Source organism: Arachis stenosperma, chromosome 7 (genome assembly GCF_014773155.1).
Source record: "Arachis stenosperma cultivar V10309 chromosome 7, arast.V10309.gnm1.PFL2, whole genome shotgun sequence".
NCBI classification, from domain to species: domain Eukaryota; kingdom Viridiplantae; phylum Streptophyta; class Magnoliopsida; order Fabales; family Fabaceae; genus Arachis; species Arachis stenosperma.
The window spans coordinates 17,354,880-17,379,211 of record NC_080383.1 but is presented as its reverse complement, the minus strand read 5'-3'; the positions used below and the strand labels follow the sequence as shown (position 1 = coordinate 17,379,211).

General features: G+C 36.0%; 2 protein-coding genes across 2 annotated transcripts; one reads left to right on the top strand and one right to left on the bottom strand.

The window, feature by feature from the left end:
- The first annotated feature begins 7,224 nt into the window (after nucleotides 1–7,224).
- LOC130940597 (U-box domain-containing protein 4-like) lies at nucleotides 7,225–11,621 on the top strand. The gene is made up of 2 exons (XM_057868789.1): nucleotides 7,225–7,711; nucleotides 10,574–11,621. The coding sequence occupies exons 1-2, from the start codon at nucleotides 7,422–7,424 to the stop codon at nucleotides 11,436–11,438; spliced, it is 1,155 nt and encodes a 384-aa protein (XP_057724772.1). The 5' UTR covers nucleotides 7,225–7,421; the 3' UTR covers nucleotides 11,439–11,621.
- A 309-nt stretch (nucleotides 11,622–11,930) lies between these two features.
- LOC130939488 (probable aquaporin NIP-type) lies at nucleotides 11,931–14,015 on the bottom strand. The gene is made up of 5 exons (XM_057867590.1): nucleotides 13,893–14,015; nucleotides 13,545–13,766; nucleotides 12,402–12,599; nucleotides 12,231–12,292; nucleotides 11,931–12,117 (listed from the first exon to the last, which is right to left on the bottom strand). Exons 1-5 carry the CDS (start codon nucleotides 14,013–14,015, stop codon nucleotides 11,931–11,933), a joined length of 792 nt encoding a protein of 263 aa, XP_057723573.1.
- Between the last annotated feature and the right edge of the window lie 10,317 nt (nucleotides 14,016–24,332).

Sequence of the window (24,332 nt, the reverse complement as noted above, 5' to 3'; positions counted from 1 at the left end):
TTTCCTTCCCTCTACCCAAAAACCACCTTTCTCTCTCTCTCTCACTAAACCATTTCCTTCCCTCTACCCAAAACCACCATCTGCCGCCGTCAACACCGCCACCATGCATCACAGCCCCTCTCCGTCGCCATCAGCCCACCCACCACCGAGACCCCCCCGTTCTTCTCATTTTTCATTTTCTCTCCTTGCCACTTCACCGTTAAATTTCACCGCGCTCCGAACCGCCGCGCCGCACCACAAAGCCACCACCCCGCTGCCCAACTTCGCCTCTCTCCCTCCTCACGTATCTGCTCGAATTTGCTTCCTGCTCGCGTCTCGTAGTGCCTTCCTCCGCCGCTCATCCGTCTCTGTGGGTGGTTGTTGCTGCTCGTGGAAGGTCACCCGTGCCTCCGTGGTTGTGCTACATGCACGCTGCCGTGCATCGTCCACCTTCTTGAATTGATTCTGCCTCTGCAACAACAGGTAACAGATTCAAATGTGAATATTAAAATAGAATCTTATCTGCTTAATATTGATGCATGTTGAAATTCGATTAGATTCTACTTTATTTTGTTAATTGAAATCTCTATATTGAGTTAATTAAAATCTATATATTAGGTCAAAATATTTTGTTGGCAATTGAAAAAATTGTCAAGCTATCCATTTTAACATATCAAAAAATGATTGAGAAATTAAGTTATATTAATGCATATTGCTGCTTATTAAGGATGCATATTTGAAAAAGAAAACTAGTTTAACTTTTTCTTTTGTTTGATGAAAGTGGAGACAGGTGTTTATATCTGATTGTTTATATCAAACTATTTTTCTTTTAATAGATTATATCCCCATGTATGCAAACTATATATTGAATGAAACATTATTCTAACATATTTTATTTTTAGAGTGAAAAAAATTGTTTTCTATTTAATTATTTTTTTTCTATGAAAACCTGGTTAGATGATGTATATGATGAGCATGGAGACTCCGTTTTTATACGTGTTTGAAGATGGCTGAATTTGAATTAATGAGAGAATCTGAAAACTGTTTAATTGCCGTGGTTCTGAGAGATTTTAATATTTGACTTAATTTCAGTATCACAATTTTTATTATCTTCTCCTTAGTTCTATTGCAGACTGATTTTATATCTTGGGATTATAGGTGTTAGTTTGAATGCATTGATTTTTGTTTACACAAGTGTCTTGGCATGGAGTGTCCAGAGATTTGATGAAAAGTATGGGTAAAAAATGACAGATTTGATGTTATTATTGTTAATTTTATTGTTGATTGGTTTATGATGCTGATTAAAATATGGTAGATGTTGAAATATTGAATTGGTTTATGAATATGAATATGCAATGGTTTTGCTGATTATGAATATGCTGAGCTTTGTTGATTGTTGAATTAGTTTTTCTTATTTTGATTGTGAATTTGACTTTGAATTTGAACTTTGAAAAGTGTTTCGATTATTGAACTGAATTGCTGAATATTGTTGCTGGAGTTGTTTGAAATTTTCTATAATATGTTAATTTACCGTGTTACAGCTAGTTTTGATCTTTGCATACATGATGACAGGTAGAGGTGTTGTGGACCAGCTGCTAGTCTTGGTCGTAGTCGTGGTTGTGGTAGAGGGAGGGTTTCTTCTAGTACCCTCAAAAATTCTGGATCCTCTCCCTCTACTCTGACTACTCCGGTGATGTCATATGTTGCGAGTTTAGCGGACCAGCCATTCATCATGGTCCCTAACCCCAATTATGTGCTTTCGTCTACGACGACAATGCCGCTAGGCATGGCAACGGGTACCCACGGAGGAAGGGACATGCCCCCGACCTGCCCCCCGCCTCCATATTTCATCCATGTCCCCGCCCCGTCCCTGCAACGGGGACTCCGTATCTGCCGAAGACCAAGGACTCCACAGATATCTGCGAATTTTTAAAAAATTTAAAAAATTGGAAAAAATTGAAATCAGAAATATAAATCATGAATCAGAATCACATAAACCCTAGATTGAATCACAAATATAAATTATAATTAAATAAAAAATCAGAATCATAATCACATTAACCTAACTCCAGATTAACCCAAAATTGAATCAGAAATATAAATAATGAATCAGAATCACATTAATCCTAGATTGAATCACAAATATAAATTATAATCAAATTAAAAATCAGAATCACATTAACCTAACTCCAGATTAACCTAATAGAAAAGAGCCGAAGACCGGCTATTTACACGGGAAGACCGACGAAGATGCGACGAACGGCAAAGATGCGACGACGCGACGAGGAGAAGATGTTTCTATGCCGTGACGAGAAGAAGACACTACAAACGGCGAAGACACGACAAATGGCGAAGATGCGGTGAGGGATTGAGCCGCTGAGGGGGTGGGAGGTGGCGTTGAGGGACTGAGCGGGTGGGAGGTGGCAGTCGGCGGTGTTCGAAAGAGGAGAGGATGAGGATTTGACATTTGAGGAGAGGAGAGGATCAGGGGAGAGGAGAGGAGAGGCTTTGAAGTAGTGAAGCTTTTGAAATTACTGATCGTTAGGGTTGGGTTCTCATTCTCATATATATATATATATAGAGGGGCGTTTTAGTCTTTTTATATAAACAGGGTAAAATGGGTCTCTACGGGTCGGGGACCTCTATCCCACTCCCGTCCCATTTATTATACGAGGACTCGTCTCTACTCCCGCGGGTAAATAAAAGCCCCTATACCTGCCCCCTAGCGATTAAATCCTCGCGGGTACCTGCCCTGCCAGGAGTTTTTGCCATGCCTAGACGCTGCCTGCTACCGCTCAGCAACAAAAGCCACGGTCCCAGAATCCTCTCATGGAAGTGAGACAGCTAATGCCTTTCCACTACCTCCTGTCATACGGTTGACCATTTGGCCTGATGCCGGCATGGGGTAAGTATCACTTTAAGTCTTATATATTTCCTGATTATTGTTATTGCTGAAAGTGTCTGAAAATTTATTCTTGTTTAGTGGATTTAGGTTTGATTGCCTGAAAGTGTTTCCTTTTTTTTATTATGAAATTGTTAAAAGTGTCTGATTATTGATTCTTATTTATTGGATTTAGGTTTGATTTTCTGATTACAGAATTTCTGAAAGTGTCTAGTTATTGATTCTTGTTTAGTAGAGTTAGGTTTGATTTCTTAAAAGTATTTCCTGTTTTTAGATTACAGAATTGCTGAAAGCCACAATTAATTTGCTTCTTGTTTATGGAATTGCCATATTGTTTTGTTTGTGGATTGTTAATAGGTTTGCGTTGAACAATAGTGCATGTACTTAAAAGAATACCAACATCATTAAGTTGATGTACGACCATCCTTGGCCCAACTATAGTAAAATTTTCCTCTGAGACTAAAGAGCGATGATCTCAGAAATGGGCGGTAATTAATTTTTTGGTTTCAAATCTTTTTAACTAGTTTATATCTTCTATTTTGATTAACTAATTTTCAAGTTTCTTTCTGTAATTCCACTTTATTTGGGACGCTGAGCACGATCTTACCATCAAGAATATATACGATCACCGAATGGGTCGGCGGCTACAGCAGATGCTGGAGGACGTTCGTGAGGGGCGGGACCACCTGACGACCTGGTTCTGACCAGAAATAAAGAAGGCACGGTTAGTTCATTGGAAGACCGATGAGGGCTTCAGGCATCGTCGTCTCACAAACATAGCTAATAGGGCATCGGCCAGATTGTCCAAGTATAATGGTAGCTCTGTGACCTTCGTGAAGACTAAGGCCTGACTGGTATGTAGTGTCTTTAATTTTGTTAATATCTTAGTTATATTCTTTTTCATATCTTTTACTAGGCATCCTAATCATATTGTTTCAATGCAATATGTGTAGTCGAAGTCGTTGGATCGTGAGGCGACATTGGCGGAGACGTTTAAGTACACCCACACGCTGAAGGAGAACAAAGAGAGATTCGCTGATTAGCGATCTCAGGACCATTATGTGAGTAAACATACATCTGATCTTTTGGTATAAAATTATTAGAGATTAATTGTATAGTTATCGTAGTGTCGATGGCTCTGCTGCTTCAGTCTTTGATCCGATGCGGTTTGGCACGAGACCACCTCAGCACCAGACTCTACACTTCTATGTTGAGGCCGTCATCAGGCTCTAGCCGTCAAGCCCGAAGAAGGTGTGGATTTGAGGCTGCAGGTGCAGGAGCTCCAACGCAACCTTTGCCAGCAGACTCAAGAGTTGAACGATTATTGAGAGAGGTATCAGGAGATTCTCACACACGTGACAGACATCGATGGCCTCAGACTGGAGTGGAGGGAGCAATTGAAGCAGCTTCAGCGGATGGAGGCTCAGTTGGAGGTGTACTAGGCTCAGATGCACGCCGCTGGCATCATCCCTGCTGGTGGCACGCACACAGACATCACCGCCTTTTGCACCGCCTCTTCTAACCCATGGAACCGACGACGACAACGACGAGGAGGAAGACTACCTGGATCTTTAGTTATTAGTGTTTCGTTTTATTGTTTTATTGTATTTATTTGATGTACTTGACTTTTAATTTATTTGAACATTGTATTATTTATTTTAAATAATAGATTTTTATTATTTATAAATTGACAATTAATTGTGTAAAAAATAAATTTAAATAAAAAATTAAATTGACCATTTATTTCAATTTTTTTTAAAAAATTTGACATTACCGTCAGATTTATCGAGGGAATAATTCGACGATAATAGTGCGAAAAACAACATATCTTGGCGCCAATATTACCATCATAAAAACTGCCGGTAACCAAATAATTTTTTTGAACAGGTAATTCGTCGCAAAATCTGACGGTAATTACTATTGGACAAAAAAATTCCGACATGATAAAAAATTCGACGTTACTAAATATTTTTTTGGTAGTGGTATTTGTATATATATTTTTTATTTTATAATTTTTTATATATATTTTATATTTTAAAATATATTTTATAAAAATAGTTAAATTTTTGTTTTTTTCTAAAAAGATAAAATATAAAAATGAGATTGAATAATTTTGCTTTTTTTACATGTATAGTCTAAATATTTATCTAAATGTAAAGTTTAAACAAAATACGCAAGTCATTTGGTAAATATAAAAATCGTTTGTAATTTATAAAAAAATAATTTTTTTTATTATTATTATAATCATATTAGTTATATTCATATCTTTGAAAATTATTTTTATTAATTATATATATCAAATTATGCTATGATAAAGAATATTTTTAAATAAAGAATGAAAATTATTCTTTTTACGATTAAAAAGACATTATATATAATACTCACTCCTATTTATAAAGAATTTGTAATTACAATGTTTTCTCTTTATCAAATAAATTTTCATATAAACTTTAGTTTATCCGATTTAATTTTATATTAAAGTCGACTTCTCATGTAAGATTCTTGGATTTCGAGCTGCAAAATTGCAAATGACTGATCAAATAATATTTAATGAATACTCCGATAGAGCATCTAAAATGCATTCTCTTTTAAAATTTTGGTCATAAGACATTGTGTTTAATTAATTTTTGTGATTGTTATTGAATATATAAAATTAATCTTATATTTTTCAGTGATAACGATGAGCTAGAGAAAAAGAAAAAGCTCAAAGCTAACATGCTCTTTGGCATGGCTTATATAGGGAAGCTAAGTCACCGGCCAATTATTAATAGAGTTGTGGTTTTTTTGGTGAAAAGATGATGTTTTTTTAATCTGATTTTTGTTGTAACACTAAGTGTTTGTTTTTTAATTGAACTTTTTGAGTATTATGTCACTAATTTGGTACAAATAATCGACCATAAAAATAATTTATCAGTTAAAGTCGAAGATCATATATATATATATATATATATATATAAAGTACATTATAGATGGAAAGAATAAGTTAAATTTGATGATTAAGTTACTTTATACTTAGTATTCAAATTTATTTGAGGTGCAAGACTATTTAGAGTTTAAATTTATTTGAGATACAAGACTATATGAAATTCAAAATTATTTGAAATTTAAGATTACTAGAAGTCTAAAGTTATACCAATTATTTAAAAAAAAAATTTCCAAACAAAAGAACTTTCATTTATTTTTAGACTTACTCTAAAAATTCCTAATTAGACTTACACATGCAAATATGAGTCCCGAGTCCATAAAAATATTGAAAGAATCCATTTTTTTTCTATCATTTTAATTTTGTTTTTTATTATTATTTAAATTATGTTGTCTATTTTTGAATATTTGTCAATTTTTATATATTTTAATACAAGTCTTATAATTTTTAATTTTTTATATTTTAACCTTGTTCTTTTTTACTTCTTTTTTTATAATAATTATTTTTTATACTTCTATTGGCACGATCTCTAAATCCTAAGAACAACCTATAAAAAGAATCGTATTTGCTCTTCGAATTGATATCTTTTATACAAACTTGATCGACATCTTCTATCAAAACAAAATTCAGACAAAATATTGAGTGAATTGTTTTTGAATAAAGTACTTTTATTAAATTTTCCACACTTTTGTATTTTTTAATATGTATTTTTTATAAAATCTATCTAAATATAAAATATTTTTTTGAAAAAAATGTAACTTTTTTAAAGCCAATCCTGGTTGGGATAGTTTACTTTGGATTTTGGAATAGTTGATTTATGTATGTTTAACTTACAAACCTCCTCATTATTTAGCACTTTTTCATAAAATGGTTTTCAGTTATTATCATTATAATTAATTCCAAAGAAAGAAGAGAAGAAAGTATCATCAGCATAGATTTCATTGCAAAATATATGGTTTAGAACTTTAGATGCAATAATTCCAGATGAAAGTTGAAACCAACTGTGTCATCTGTACCTAACTACTACTAATTGAATTATTATACCTCTCAGTACATACTAATCTGACTAAAATAAATGAAAACATCTCTTAATTGCACCGTATACCACATAATTAATTGCCTAACCATCACGCCAATTAACACATACACGTGGCATGTGCATACTGGTTTAGGTGCATGATTATGGTAGCTATAGCGCCAAACATTTAACGACAAAAAATAACACTAAGCAATTCACAACTTCTCAGCCTCCTAACATAACCAGTCTAGTCCAAATCAACTTTAGTATCTAACTACCCCGCAATTACTCCTTAGTACTCTTGGTAATAAATTAAAATCCATTATCCTTTAAAATTTCTCTAAATCTATACTTAAAAAAAAATAATGATAAGAATCTCTCATAACTCATAAGTCACACAATTCTCAACCATCAAAAACACCCCTCACTCACTCTCTCTCTCTCTCTCTCTTTCTAGTCTTTACTACTTATATTGCTCTCATAACTGTTAACGCCAACTTCTCCCAAACACACACACCTCTCGCTACTGTTTTCTACTTTTTTTTCTCATCTTCAAATCTCTCTTTTCCTCTTTCTAATTTGTAGGGTATACCCTACAAATGGAGGGTGCTGGTCCTAGTGGTTGTAGTGGAGAGGACTTTGAAGAGGACGTGGCAACGTCGGCCCCTGCTGCCGTACGACGGGCGCTGCAGCTGCTGGAGGAGGACGACGCTGACCTGAGGATACAGGCCGCCTGCGACATCCGCCGCCTCACCAAGAAATCACCGTGCTGCCGCCGACAGCTCCGCCACGCCGTCCGCCCGCTTGTCTCAATGCTCCGAGTTGACTCGTCCGAGTCACGCGAGTCCGCCCTTCTCGCCTTGCTTAACCTTGCCGTTAAAGATGAAAAGTACGTGCGTATGTAGCGTCTTTGTATTTTTAATTTCATTCCATTTAATTATATTTTAGTATGATAATTTTATAAATGTTATTAAAATTAAAGTTATATTTTTTATATTTTAATAATATTTTTTAAAGTGATATTTTTAAAAAAATATTATTTTAATTTTCGAAATATTTTTTAAAACACCTAAGTTATCCTAACATAATTATATTAAAATGACTCTTGTAAGTTATATACTTATATGCATAATTAATTGTTAGTATGGCACTATATAAAAAATTATTACATAGTCGTGACGTCAATAAAAGAAATTTCCAATCATCATAATTATTACTGTGCTATTTTAATTTATAGTTTTATAATCATACCTTTTTATAATTATTTATATTTTGAATAAACTAACTAAATAAATGTGGGTGTTCGTACCTATGTAAATTGTAATATCTAGATCGGTGTCAGTGTGTGTGTTTAACTTGTGAAGGTGACTTTTATTTGCGTACAATTGAATCTATTGGCAGTGATTTTTTGAAAAATAATATTACACATCTAAATATTTTTATTAATTAAGTTTAATTAAGTTAGTTTAATATCAATAAAAATTAATTATAAATAATATTATTTAAAATTTTATTATTTAATTTAATTAAATTTGATAATAAAAAAATTTAAATGTGTAACATTATTTTTTTTAACTACGTCATTAGTTTTAATTTTAATGCTGTCTTCGTCGCTAAATTTGACTTAAGATTTGGTGCATACTGTAGTGAAGCATATGCTGATATGATATGATATGCGATGCATGAAAACCATCAATTAAGTCTCCGATTTATTATATTAGTTTATATGCATAACACTAAATATAAAGTAATTTATATTATTGTCATGCGTCAAATGATAAACATATTAAAAAATATCAAATCAAGAAGAATATTTATCGTCGTAGTTCATGATTATTTAATAGAATACGAAAGGTTTTACCACTCCATTGACAAAAATAAATGCTTATTTCGCAAACCAACGGTATGTGGTTGTATAATCATATATGAAAGGACAAAAGAATTTAGTTTGGTCTCTTCTTTTATCTTTTTCTGCTTCTGATGATTTTATCGAACAATAATAATTATTACTAGTATTTATTCCTTTTGCTGTTATTTCCAGTCATGACTATATAATTTTTAATCAAATGATGCTATGTAGATGAAAAAATTATCATATATATTTTTCTTATGTAATTATGTTTCTTTACTTTATCATTGTTTTGGATGCATCATGTATCCTGTTTAACAAGAAAGAATTGGATGCTTTAAGGGTAGTAGTAGAACTTTAGAAGCTTATCCGATTAGAAACATGTTTTTCTCTTTGGTTCACAAGATGCACTTTCTTTTCGATCTCTTTTTTTTTCTCTGTCTTCTATCTGAAGTAATCTTTATACCATTTTTTGGTGAGGCTAAAATTTCACCTTAATTATAGAAAACGGAATTAATGCAAGTCCTTTATCATATGCGGTCCCTTCTCTTTAGTTTTATTTAATAACAAAGTAACATTAGCTAGATTGTTAGAAGCTGGAGGCTGAAAAAAAAAAGTTTAGAGATCACTCTCATGTTGAAAAGAAAAAGAACAGTGCAAATTTGCAAACTTAAATGACATAACTTTTGTCCCATTTGTCGTATATAATTTATTGATCAACAGTAAACTCTTAAATAGAGTTTTAATTTGTAATAAATTAGTTACTGAAAAATATTATAAAAAAATAAAAAAATATAACTTATAAATAAAAAACTTTTTCGAGTTATTAATTAAGATTTGACTAATATATATTCTAAGAGCACAAATTGATAATATTGATCATTGAAGTAATTATAAAAAATGTGCAAAATTTTAGTTTTCAATGTAAATGTTGTGTATTTATTAAAATAAAATTTTAACATTTTTTACTAATAGCAATCTTATCTTATGTCCTTAAAATACATGTCAGCTAAATTTTAAATTATTATTAAACATTTCATGCATGGTTTGGTTATCTGTAAAATAATCAGTTAGGAAATGTGGTTTATGCATGTCCTTGCCTTTAATGTGGTGTTAACCATTTAGTGGTGGTAGATTCGGAATATATTTTTTTTGATAATGTTAGTGAGAAAAAAATAGTTCAGATTTATTTTATTTAATATTTATTAATTTTAGTAATAATTAATAAAAATTAAATAAGATAAGTTATGATTATTTTTCTAATATTTTTTGTTATTAAATATTTTTGTATTTTTACATAGCATTCATGTTTAGACGTATTTATTATAAAAGTGAGTATTATTTTTAAGAAAAATATATGTAAACAATAATATTTTTAAACAATGTGAATAATAGAATTAAAAAGTAAATTAATCTTAAATTTAATTAATGACATAAGTAATTAATATATAATAATAACCAAATTTAGGATCTATTGTTCATGTTGTTCAAGAAAATTATTGATTACCTAACATAACCCTTATTTTTATACTTTACTAACTTCTATGTGAATATACGCAAATATGACCACTCTAATTATTATTACATGAAATGAATATTAAATATAGGAAAATGGATCCTCTCCATTTTTTTTCTACTGGAGAGAATAAAGTGTAATTTCTCACCTTTAATTCTATAAGTGAGACTAGAAATAAATAAAAAAGAGCAATGAATAGTGAGATTAAATACTGGATACTATCCAATTTTTTTTTCCACCAGGAAAGATCCACTCCCTTAAATATAGTCCTGTATTTTCTCTTAACTTTCTTATGTTGTCATAATAAAATTTTGGGATCATCAGATTCTTCAAATTCAATATTGCTAGATAATTTTCATAAATTGGAACTGGTCTTATGAATGCAGGAACAAAGTTAGCATTGTAGAAGCAGGTGCATTAGAACCTATAGTAAGTTTCCTGAAGTCACAAAATCCAAACATGCAAGAATATGCAAGTGCATCATTGCTCACTCTCTCTGCCTCTGCAACCAACAAACCAATTATCACTTCTTCTGGTGCCATTCCTCTTCTAATAAAGATTCTAAGAGATGGAACACCACAAGCTAAAGCTGATTCATTAATGGCCCTCTCCAATTTATCAACACACTCCGATAACCTCCACATCATCCTCGAAACCAATCCGGTCGCTTCAATAATCCGCCTTCTCAAACCATGCAAGAAATCTTCAAAAACAGCGGAGAAATGCTGTGCTTTGGTAGAGTCATTGGTTGGTTATGACAAGTGCCGGACTGCGCTAACATGCGAAGAAGGCGGGGTTCTAGCAATTGTTGAAGTTCTTGAGAGTGGAACAAAGCAGGGTAAGGAACATGCTGTTGGAGCATTATTGAAAATGTGCCAGAGTGATAGGTGTAAATACAGAGAACCAATCCTAAGGGAAGGTGTTATTCCTGGACTTCTTGAACTCACAGTTCAAGGGACAGAAAAGTCTCAGCCAAAAGCACACACCCTTTTGCAATTACTTAGAGAATCACCTAATCCAAGATCAGAAACTGAGCCTGACACAATAGAGAACATAGTTTGCAACCTCATATCACAAATTGATGGGAAAGATGACCAAGCTGATGGTAAAGCTAAGAAGATGCTGGCAGAGATGGTCCAAGTCAGCATGGAAAGAAGTTTGAGACACTTACAACAAAGAGCAGCACTTGTATCCACCCCAAGTGATTTGTCTATTACTAGTTGTGCTTCTCAGGTTTCTTTAAATTGGTAGTTTTGGGGTTCGGAATGTTATTGTTGTGTATCCTTTGTTCCTATCTTGTATCATATACGTATGCACGACAGAATTTGTTGATAACTCAAGTTTTTAAGAGGATTAGAGATTGGCTTTTATGCAAAGTTTGTAAATACTAAATAAAACGTTGAAAAAAATGTGTACATATACTTATATATAATAGTGAATGATCTTTGTACAATCTATTATTCTTGAGATGCTTATTGACAATGTTAGTTATTGCTACCAATTGGCTTGCTGATTTATGAACCTTCTTATAATCTTAACGAAACAATTCGATTAAAATGTCAAAGATATCTAGATTATAATATTATTGCATTCAAGTAACAATAGGCCACATATCTACTAATATACTGCATAAAGGTTACTAGCAGTAAACTAATTCATGTCCTACCTAAAAGTAAAAAAAGAAAAATAATAATTTAGCAATGCTGATTTAACTATGACTCTTTTCCATTGTTAGTCTGCTACTTAAGAATTGCCTATCTCTTCTCTCCTTTTTGGTTTGTCTATGGCTCTAAGAAAGTTATAAATAAATGCTCCTGCTATGGCTCCAACAATTGGACCAACTATGTATGCCCATAACCCTTTGTAAACATGTTTCACAAGAGCAGGACCAATACTTCTTGCTGGGTTCATCGAAGCTCCTGACACTGGCCTGCAACAACAAAGCTAAAATTACTTGTCCTGAAAACTTATGCTGATAGAAAAAAACACATATATGGTTATATCTATAACAAAATCAACAGATTAAACTAATTAATGCATTACCCTGCAACGAAGACATTCAACATTATGGTCATTCCAACTGCAACTCCACTCAAGTGACCTACCTGCCAAATTGATCAAGCCCCAAGAAAAGGACGCTTAGCTTTTATTGGAATATCATGCTAATAGTATCATACAATAGTAATTAACAAAATTAAAACATAATTAACTAACCGCTCTATCATCCGTGGAAACGGCAGAGATGACAAACATCAAGAGAAAGGTGATGATGATTTCGGCAACCAAGGCCTGGCTGGTGGATCCAACTGGTACGGTTCCAAAATAAGCCTTTGGTGTAATATCAAGAAGGAGGACCAATGTGCCACTAGCTAGTAAAGACCCCACTAATTGAGCTACAATGTACAGTGGCACCTGTACGTGCATAGAAATGTTTATCCTAGTGTTAAATGTCATGTAATTCCAAGCAAATTAAAGCATTACATGAAAAAACTAATTATTTAACACCTAATCAATCAATCTTAGGGACAAAAATAGAAAATAAAAAATTTGGATATTATATTTGAATGAAAGTTTAGATACTTAAAAAATGAGCTAATACTTAATTTGGCACCTAAAATTTGAGATCAAATTTAAATTTATTTCTAAAATATAATTGACTCAATTCGGTCCCAAAATTTACAATAATAATTTATATTAGTTCTTGAGCTGATTTATAAATAATATGTTGATTTTGCACGTTAACTTGCTAAGATTTGAACTCTTCACCTAGATTTCATGTGACTAACATCTACTAGACCTTCTAAAAACTTGATTGGCTCCCAGCATACTCACAAATACGAGAATAACAAGTTCAATTTGAAAATTTTGTGGCTTTGAAAGAAACAATCAAGCTTCTAGTGCTCTAATAAATCTTGATCACCTGGAATCTGAACAAAAAATCCTAATCACAACAAGTAAATATACCAAATCAACAAATCATTAATAAGAATTACCTTAATTATTAATGTGATAGTGCTCGTAAATTTCGAGATTTAATTTGAGTCAATTAAAATTTTAAGAGTCAAATTAAATCCGACTTCAAATTTCAGGACTAAATTAAATATTAATTCCTTAAAAATATTTTATATTCACATGAATATATTTTCGTATAAGTAGTCATTAGTGACAACTTACATAAAGAGATTACACATAATAGTAGTTGAAAAATTAGGAAATGTTTCAGTAATTTTAAACATTGATTTTAATCATAAAATCTATACATAATAAAAATCAATAGATCAAACCACTAAAACACCTAAGACACTGGAATACTTGAAATGTTTCCGAAGAATGACACTAGTTGAGAAAAGAGGTTACCTCTTTAAGAGGGATTCGGCGAAAGATGGCACAAGTGATTGTAACAGCAGGGTTGAAGTGAGCTCCAGAGACATGACCAACAGAATAAACCATGACCATAACAATCAGACCCCATGTTATGGCAATGCCTGGAAACGTGACAGAGCCATATATCTTATTCACTGCTACAGCACCACACCCAGCAAATACCACAAAATATGTCCCTATTGCTTCCGCAATCACCTATTATTTGTTATAATAACTCAAATTAATTTATCCATAGGATAACCTATTCATTCTCATAAAAATTAATCGTGTACATATATTAATGTTGTAAGCATTATTATGCTAATAGGTGAAGACACTGACCTTCTGTGCCAAGGTTACTACATAGTTTGATGAACAACATAATTGCATGCAATTGGTTACACTTTCACCTTCTTCCATGTTTGACATCTCTTCTTCGTGGATGCTTTCAGCCTTGGTGGTCATTGTTGTTATTATATGTCTCGGGGCAGCATACAGTTTGAGAGAATCAAAGAAATAAAGGAGGCTTAAAAGGAGTTCGATGGGTTTTAAGGGTTTGTTTAAAAATCTCTCTACTTTTAATATAATTGACTCATAACTAAAATTTTTTAAATTTGATTAACTTTAATTTAAATTTGAATTAAATTTATAGATAAAATAAATAATATATTAACAATTTTTGAAACTCTAAATTAACATAAAAGAACGTATATAGCTGCAATTTAAAAAAAATCAACAAAATATTAAAAAATAGTACTAAAAAGAATTAACAAATTTAAAAAAAAAAGTGTTAAAATTTAAATAAAATAATTTAAAATTTAAAAAATAACAACCTAAGTACAACAATCTAAAATTTAAAAAATAACAACCTAAATAAAATAATTTAAAATTTAAAAATTAACAACATAAGTAAAACAGATCAAACAAATAATTTAAAATTTGAAAATAAATAATAATTTATAATTTATAAACATAAATTTAAAAATTTCTAGTGACGACGCCTAAGCAAGTAAACTCTCAGACTCAACATATAAGCACCACGTCAGCACAAAAGCTCCCCATTTGTATATCCAAAATCTCTCTACTTATTCACAAAATTGCATACATCGGATTAATACTCAAATTAGTCCCTAAACGCGATTTTCATTTTCGTCCCCGAATATTTTTTTAATCAAATTAGTCCCTGAAAGATAAAATATAAGTCAAATGAGTCCTTCCGTCAGTTGGACGATGACGTGGCATGCCACGTGACAGGTCAGTGACACGTGGCAGGTCACTTGACATGTAAAAAAGTTTTTTTATAGTCAAAATAGTTTTTGAAAGTCCAAATGTAAATTATTTTCATCCCTCAAATTTTAAAAATTAGTCAAACTAGTCCTTATATAATTTTTTTTTTTTCATAATATTAAATTTGAAATATTTTTTGATACTACTAATTTTAATAGAAATGTAATTGACAAATAGAACATTAGTAATTGTATCTTTTCTTCTTAAAAATTTTTTTCAATAAAAGTATCTCTCTCTTTTAATTATTCTCAAAATCTCTCTTATTCTTTTCTATTCTAAAACCTTTTTCTTACATTATTATATTTTGCTAGAATATATATATATTATATACTCAAAATTGAAATGTATGTATTTATTAACATAAACAAAATTATATGCTCAAAATCAAAATTTATGTACGTTCACCTAAACAAAGTTATACCATTATTTTTTTCTACTACATCTTTTTTTTTTCCATTACGGTATTACTTACGTATAGAATGTAATGGTAGTAATACTTAGAATCAAAATTCAAGAATATCCACAAAATTTGCTTTAGAGCATATAACTTTGTTTAGGTTAATAAATACATACATTTCAATTTTGAGTATATATATATATATATATATATATATATATATATATATATATATATATATATATATATATATATATATTCCAGCAAAATGTAATAATATAAGAAAAATGTTTTAGAATAGAAAAGAATAAGAGAAATTTTGAGAAGAATTAAAGGAGAGAGATATTTTTATTGAAAAAAAAATTTAAGAAGAAAAGATACAATTACTAATGTTTTGTTTGTCAATTACATTTCTATTAAAATTAGTAGTATCAAAAAATATTTTAAATTTAATATTATGAAGAAAAATAAAAAAAATTATATAAGGAATAGTTTGACTAATTTTTAATATTTGAGGCATGAAAATGACTTACGTTTGGACTTTCAAAGACTATTTTGACTATAAAAAACTTTTTTACATGTCAAGTGACACGCACGTGTCACTGACCTGTCACGTGTCGTGTCACGTCATCATGCCACATGGCACTTAATGTGCCACGTCATCATCCAACTGATGGAAGGACTAATTTGACTTATATTTTATCTTTTACGGACTAATTTGATTAAAAAAATTATTCGGGGACGAAAATGAAGATCACGTGTTCTTTCAGGGACGAATTTGAGTATTAACCATGCATACATCAATCCTACAATCGACAATTTGTTTATTTATCCCCATCTAATTGTTCTTTAATTTTTGTTTATCAATTCTAGAGAAGAAAAATATATGCTTCAGTTGAGAGGCTCTTGTGTCGCTATTTGTGAATTTGTTGAAGAAATGAATATCTTAAGATATTTTGGTATTGAACTCAACGAGGGTAACTTCAAGACTATACATCATGAGTATGTGATTAATTTAAATTAATGTACTAATGTACACAGATTTTCAGAATCGTCAAGTATCCTACGATATGGATTTAATTTTGTGAATTTTGACACTCTCAATACTTCTGAATATGATTACACCTATTTAATTGATAAATTTATTGTTTTAGTAAAATTATAATTTATTTATAAATTTATTTATTTTATTAATAATTTTAACTATATTTTTTTCTTAACAAATTTATTGATAATTGTTCATACCCTGGCCCAGCGACAAAGGCCCAGGTCCAAATAAAAGGCCTAATCTGAAGGATTAAGCCTAGCTAAGTACCGACCTTCATGTAAGAAGTCGGTATCAACCACGACTTGCTCTAAAGAAGTCGGACGAGAGATTAGCTGGCAGATGAACACTCATTCAAATGAGTAACCGCCCCTAAAATCTCTCTAACCGCTTCATAAAGCCATATCTTAACCTCCCCAAGATAATGGGGGCGGTTAGCACCCTAAAGATACGGCACTACTCCAACGGTGGTTATTGGCTCACCACTATAAATACACTGACACCCCTCAGGTATCTCTAAGCCCAATACTCTCTAGACCTGCTCACACTCTTGCTAACTTAGGCATCGGAGTGTCTTTGCAGGTACCACCCCCTCTTCTTGCACAAACAAGTCGGACGGAGCCTCCCGAGTTGCGCATCCATTCAGCAACCTCCTCCTTCACACATTTGGGCCAGCCAACGCCATCCATTCAGTCAATCTCCGGTTACCCACCGTAACATTGGCGCCGTTGCCAGGGACCCGAGAGATCATCCATTGATGGCGGACAGATCCCACGAAGAAGGTCACGTGGAAACGGATTCTGAACAAGAGAATCTGGACACGGGCAATAACGACGTGGACCTAGATCTACACCAGGAAGCTAACAATCAGCACAGAGAGGGCACCTCCGGGGTAAAAAAACCCCAAGGTAAATTCCTCAGACGGGCGCGCATCAGAAAAAGAAGGACCATCCCATGTAACTGAACTCATGGGGTTAGTCCACAGCCGCCTGGAACAGCTAGAACAAGAGCGGGAGCGACAAAAGGAAACTGAAAGGTATCTAAAAGAGGAGATGGAACGGCGAAAAGAGTTAGAAAGGAAACTCTCAAAGCTGGAATCTTCCCTCAAGAATCACAACTCCCGCGACGAACAAGAAGAGTCACTCTTAGGTGAAGAAGATCCTTTCAGCGAGGACATAATGAGGGCAAAAGTTCCGAGAAACTTCAAAAGCCCTGATATGGACCTCTACGATGGAAGCACGGATCCAAAGCATCACCTAAGCAACTTCAAAAGTCGGATGTACCTAGCTGATGCTTCCGACGCTACGCGATGCAAAGCTTTCCCGACCACTTTATCGAAAGCAGCAATGAAGTGGTTCGATAGCCTTCCCCCAAGATCGATCACTAGCTTTGAAGACCTCTCAAGGAAGTTTTTGATGAGGTTCTCAATTCAGAAAGACAAGGTGAAACATGCACCGAGCCTCCTGGGAGTAAAACAGGAGGTCGGAGAATCTTTACGAGCCTATATGGAAAGATTCAACAAAGCATGTTTGGAGATCCAAGACCTGCCCACAGAGGCAGTCATAATGGGGCTAGTCAATGGGCTCAGAGAAGGTCCCTTCTCACAGTCCATATCTAAAAGGCACCCCGTTTCTCTAAGTGATGTACAAGAGAGAGCTGAAAAGTACATCAACATGGAGGAAAACGCCAAACTAAGAGACCTGAGTGGATGACCTGGGCCCCCTCCCTCAACAAAAGAGAGGGAAAGGGAAACCAAGAAAAGAGAAGAGCTCAGTCTCGAAAGGCCAAGGAAATATCACTCTTATACTCCCCTAAAAGTTTCCATAGTGGATGTATACAGAGAGATTTGCAACACTGAAAGACTGCCACCCCCTAGACCCATTAAAAATAAAAAAGGGGGGAGCCGCAGCGACTACTGCGAGTACCATAAAATATATGGTCACTCCACTAACGACTGTTACGACCTTAAGAATGTGATAGAAAAGCTGGCTAGAGAAGGTCGGCTTGATAGATATCTCATAGAAAGGTCCGATAGTCACGGAAAGAGAAAGCGAGATGATATGGATAGAAGAGACCCCCCACCACAGACCCCAGAGAGACATATCCATATGATCTCAGGAGGATTTGCGGGAGGGGGACTCACCAAATCCTCTCGCAAAAGACATCTCAAAAGAGTCTACCAGGTCGGGGAAGAGTCACCCGACCTTCCTACCATTTCATTCACAAAAGAAGATGGGCAAGGAATAATCCCTGGACATGATGATCCAGTGGTAATAACTATGATCCTAGCAAATGCCCATCTCCACAGAACCCTAGTAGACCAAGGAAGCTCGGCGGACATTCTCTTCAAGCCTGCTTTCGACAAACTAGGGTTAGATGAGAAAGAATTAAGAGCCTACCTCGACACCCTATATGGATTAGGGGACACGCCAATAAAACCACTGGGATTTTTGCCCCTCCACACCACTTTTGGAAAAGGGGAAAAATCAAAGACTTTGAGTATAGATTTCATAGTCATCGATGTGGGGTCAGCTTATAATGCTCTAATCGGCAGAGCTACCCTCAATCGACTCGGAGCAGTGGTATCTACCCCTCACCTCGGCATGAAATTCCCAACCTCAGCGGGAATAGCAACGGTAAGGGGAGATCAAAAGCTAGCAAGGAAGTGCTACAATGAAAGCCTAAACCTAAGGGGAAAGGGCAGAGAAGTTAACACAATAGAGCTCGGCGGTGCAAAGGCCAGAGAAGAGCTGCGACCACAACCGGGAGGAAAAACCGAGGAGATACAGGTTGGTGAAGAGGAAGGAAAAAACACTCATATAGGAGCCAACCTAGGGGAAACTCTAAAACAAGGGTTGACTAAGCTCCTAAGAGATAATTCCGACCTCTTCGCCTGGAAGGCCTCCGACATGCCTGGGATTGACCCCGAGCTCATGTCCCACAAGCTCTCGGTTTATCCAGGATCCCGACCTGTACAACAAAGAAGACGCAAGCTCGGCCCAGAACGAGCCCTAATAGTAGAAGAGCAAGTACAGGCGCTCCTGGAAGCCGGCTTTATTAGAGAGGTCAAGTACCCAACATGGCTAGCCAATGTAGTGCTAGTCAAAAAACAGAATAGTAAATGGAGAATATGCGTCGACTATACCGACCTAAATAAGGCATGTCCTAAGGACCCTTATCCCCTACCAAGTATTGATACCCTAGTGGACTCCAGCTCGGGGTACCAATACTTGTCATTCATGGACGCCTACTCGGGATATAATCAAATTCCGATGTATGAGCCCGACCAGGAGAAAACATCATTCATCACACCTCGAGCTAACTATTGCTACGTGGTCATGCCATTCGGATTAAAGAATGCAGGAGCCACATATCAAAGGTTGATGAATAAAGTGTTTTCCTCTCACCTGGGGACCCTGATGGAAGTATACGTCGACGACATGCTAGTAAAAACCAAGAAAGAAGTCGACCTCTTATCCGACCTCTCACAAGTCTTTGACACCATAAGGCTGCATAAGATGAGACTAAATCCCGCAAAATGCGCCTTCGCGGTAGAGGCAGGAAAATTTCTAGGATTTATGCTAACACAAAGAGGGATTGAGGCCAATCCCGATAAATGTAGAGCCATCCTAGAAATGAAAAGTCCGACTTGTTTGAGAGAAGTCCAGCAGCTCAACGGCCGACTTGCAGCCCTCTCCAGATTTTTGGCAGGATCGGCACTAAAATCCCTTCCACTATTTTCCTTATTAAGAAAGGGATGCCAATTCGAATGGACTACAGAATGCGAGGAGGCGTTCCAAGAGTTCAAAAAGTTTTTAAGCCAACCTCCTATCTTAACCTGACCAGTACCAGGGAAAGACCTCGTTTTGTACTTATCCGTAGCAAACAGGGCTGTCTCGTCAGCCCTGATAAAAGAAGACGAGGTCGGACAACACCCAATCTACTTCATCAGTAAGGTCCTACAAGGCCCTGAACTAAGGTATCACAAATTAGAAAAGTTTGCCTACTCCTTAGTGATAGCCTTACGAAGGCTACGACCTTACTTTCAGGCTCACACAATAAGAGTCCGCACAAACCAACCCATGAAGCAAATCCTCCAAAAGACGGATGTTGCAGGGAGAATGGTTCAATGGGCAATAGAGCTCTCCGAATTCGATCTAAGATATGAAACTCGGACAGCAATTAAAGCTCAATGCCTCGCCGACTTCATAGCAGAATACGCAGGGGACCAAGAGGAAAAACCGACTACATGGGAACTCTATGTAGACGGATCCTCCAACAAAACGGGAAGCGGCGCAGGCATAATATTGGTAGATGAAAGAGGAACCCAGATAGAGGTTTCTCTAAAATTTGAATTCCCAGCCTCAAATAATCAGGCAGAATATGAAGCCTTGATTGCTGGGCTAAAATTAGCAGAAGAAGTCGGTGCTACAAAAGTGATGATATACAGCGACTCGCAAGTGGTGACCTCCCAAATAAGTGGAGAGTATCAGGCAAAGGACCCAAACATGAATAGGTACTTGAAAAAAACTTTGGAATACCTTGGGCGCTTTACAGAAACCGAGGTAAAACACATAACTCGGGATCTGAACAGCAGAGCAGACGCCCTATCCAAGTTAGCAAGTACCAAACCAGGAGGGAACAACAGAAGCCTGATCCAAGAAACCCTCCAAGAACCCTCAGTAATAAAAGATAAACAACAGGTACTTGAGGTAGTCGGTTTAAACCTCGGATGGATGAATCCCTTAGTCGAATACTTGAAATTCGACATCCTCCCTAAGGAGGAAAAAGAAGCCAAAAGGATCCGAAGGGAAGCACAGCATTACACTTTGGTGAGAAATGTCCTTTACCGAAGAGGGATATCGACACCATTGTTAAAGTGCGTACCGACCTCAAGAATCACCGAGGTATTGGAGGAAATACATAGTGGGATCTGCGGAAACCATCTCGGAGCGAGGTCACTCGCCAGGAAAGTAATCCGAGCAGGGTTCTATTGGCCGACCTTGCAGAAAGATGCCACAGAATTTGTGAAAAAGTGTCAACCATGTCAATGCATGCAAATTTCCACGTGGCTCCACCAGAAGAGCTTATCAGTATCACTTCTCCATGGCCTTTTGCAAAATGGGGAATGGATTTGTTAGGTCCTTTTCCCCAAGCACCTGGACAAGTTAAATACCTGATCGTGGGAATAGATTATTTCACAAAGTGGATAGAAGCAGAACCATTGGCCACCATCACCGCTCAAAGAAGTCGGAGATTCCTCTACAAAAATATCATCACAAGATATGGGATACCTTACTCTATCACTACGGATAATGGAACCCAATTCACCGATGCTACCTTCAGAAGCTTAGTAGCCAGTATGAAAATCAAGCATCAGTTCACCTCGGTGGAGCACCCACAAGCAAATGGGCAAGCCGAGGCAGCCAACAAAGTCATATTGGCAGGACTAAAGAAGAGACTACAGGAAGCAAAGGGAGCTTGGGCTGAAGAGCTCTCTCAGGTGCTATGGGCTTATAGGACAACCCCCCAATCCGCCACAGGAGAAACACCTTTCCGACTAGTCTATGGCGTAGAAGCCATGATTCCAATAGAAATCAACGAGCAAAGCCCAAGGGTAATTCTCCATGACGAGGTCGGAAATATACAAGGACACAAAGAAGAGCTCGACTTGCTCCCCGAAGTCCGAGAAGGTGCCCAGATAAGAGAAGCGGCATTGAAACAAAGGATGACTACCAGGTACAACAAGAAAGTCATTCGAAGAACATTTGTCCCGGACGACTTGGTCCTAATCAGAAACGACATTGGAGTCAACAAATCGGGAGAAGGAAAGCTCGCCACAAATTGGAAGGGACCATACAAAGTCAATGAAGTTTTAGGAAAAGGTTACTATAAAGTAACCGACTTGAACGGCACTGAGCTACCAAGGTCGTGGCATGCTTGTAACATGAAAAGGTACTACAGTTAAAAGTGAACTCTACTCCCTGATGTACTCTTTTCCCAACTTCATGATTTTTTCCCAAAAGGGTTTTTTCTGGAGAAGGGTTTTTAACGAGGCATCATAGTAGAGACTAAGGGAATAGGCTATCAAGACCCTTAGTAGCAAAAGAAGGTACCTCCCCAATTAATAAAGATCTTTTTCATTCACAATATCTCTTATAATATCCTTCTTTATTTTTCTAAGTCTTTCTACGAAACGCGCCGACTTAAGCTCGACAAAGCGTGAAAATCCCATGAACCGACCTAGATGGTCGTCAGGATAAAACGACGAGGTACAAGTTGGTGTAAAGAGGTTATATGAGTCGATCGTAAAAACTCGGGAACCAATCCGACTCATAAGTCGAAACGAGACCCCGAGTAGGAAAGCTCGGAAATACTTCGATCCATAAATCGGAGTATAAAACCGAGTAGAAGAAAAACGCATCGCAAAAATAACCTAAGTCATAAGAACTCGCTAAAACAAAAGTTGAGTATGAGGGATAACAAAAAGAGATAGGAAAACCTAGGAAGAAGTTTAAAGGATGACCTGAAAATCCTTAAACGAAAAGCTCCGAAAAACAAACAAGCCAAAAAGAAAGGTTTTCAAGAAAAAGTCAAGGGGAATTCAGAAAATTAGAAAAGCATACACGCATAAGGTAACTTAAACCCTTATCCAAAAAAAAAGGGGTATTTGTTTCGTTAATCTAAACCCTTATTTAAAAAGGGCACTTGCCGAAATATTTTGTTAACGGCCTTAAAAGGCCAAAAGAAATTGTTCAAGCATCACCAAACAACATGTAAATAAGTTTAAAAAAGGGGGACTCACAGGCCGAGCCCCCATATAGCCATAAAAAAATAAGTTATTTCTGCAGAGGAGTAGACGGATCACCACCACCAGAGCCAAGAGGAGCGCCACCAAGACCAGGAAGAGAAGCTGAAGAGGAAGTCGGAGGAACAACTGAAGAACTCGGAGCATCTTTGGAACGAGGAGGAGACTCAATAATCCTCTGCCCCCGAGTCTTCAATTCTGACTCGGAAACAACCTCGGGAGCAGGAGGATCCACGATAGCACCATCAATAACGACTTTAACAGGATGCAAAGGAGAAAGGTCCAAGTCGGGAGCGATAACTCTGACTTGCTCCAGGAAAATTCTCCAAGACTCCTTGGCACCATCAGCAATAGAGTCCTCCAACTCGGCGTATGCGTTCCGAGAATTCAGCAAATCTTTCCTCACAGCCACAAGATCCTGAAATAAACTTTGGTAACTATCCTGTGCTGTTTTCCTCAAATTTGCCTCCATAGTACATTGGGCCCGCAGCTTACTCTCCTTCTCCCGAAGGCTATCCCTCTCCTCCCTCAACTTAGCCACCTCCTCCTTTAACTCCCTCTCTTGGTCTTGGAAAGCAAGAAGCCTCCCCTCCAACTCCTCAACCTTCGAGGTTGCCCCCAAAGAGCTGAGGGGAGTCTTCTCAAAAAGGTCCAAAAGTTTGCCACAAACACCTGCTGCCCTAAAACTCTCTCGGCCATGGTGGTGAGGTGGTTTCGAACAGAAACATCATCCATACTTATATAAGGATAGATGTTCTTTCGGACGAATGCAAGAGCATCCGCCTTAACCCCACCATCAAAAGAAGAGCCAGACTCTGAAGTCTTGCGCTTCTTCTTCTCTGGCTCGGGAAGAAGTTGGGCAGAAGGGAGTGGCCGAGACAAAGTTGAAGAGGAAATTATAATGGGCTGAGAGGGAGTGCCCACGTTCTTAGGAGGAGGAGGAGGAGGAGAGGCGATCGCCCTGGCACCACCAGACCTGGCCCGGGACTTTGCCTTAGCCTCCTGAACTCTTTGGTAAGATTCCTGAGCATTCTTCCTTGCCATATCTACAAGAGAAACAACTAGCAAAAGTTACAAGTCGGTAAAACTCAAACCGGCAGAAACAAGTCGGAAATGAGGGATGCATGCACTACCTAGTTGTGACCGAATAAAGGTCGGCGTCCCCTGGAGAAATTTCCTCGTATCTAAATACGGGGCCCTCCCCCACGCTTCTCGGAAAAACCCCACAATGGCCGCCTCCACCTC

Coding starts and splice junctions, on each gene's coding strand:
- LOC130940597 (XM_057868789.1), top strand. CDS start 7,422: ATGGAGGGTGCTGGTCCTAGTGGTTGTAGTGGAGAGGACTTTGAAGAG. Junction 7,712..10,573: donor CTTGCCGTTAAAGATGAAAA/GTACGTGCGTAT, acceptor TTATGAATGCAG/GAACAAAGTTAGCATTGTAG.
- LOC130939488 (XM_057867590.1), bottom strand. CDS start 14,015: ATGACCACCAAGGCTGAAAGCATCCACGAAGAAGAGATGTCAAACATG. Junction 12,600..13,544: donor GCCGAATCCCTCTTAAAGAG/GTAACCTCTTTT, acceptor ATGCACGTACAG/GTGCCACTGTACATTGTAGC. Junction 12,118..12,230: donor TTGAATGTCTTCGTTGCAGG/GTAATGCATTAA, acceptor TTGTTGTTGCAG/GCCAGTGTCAGGAGCTTCGA.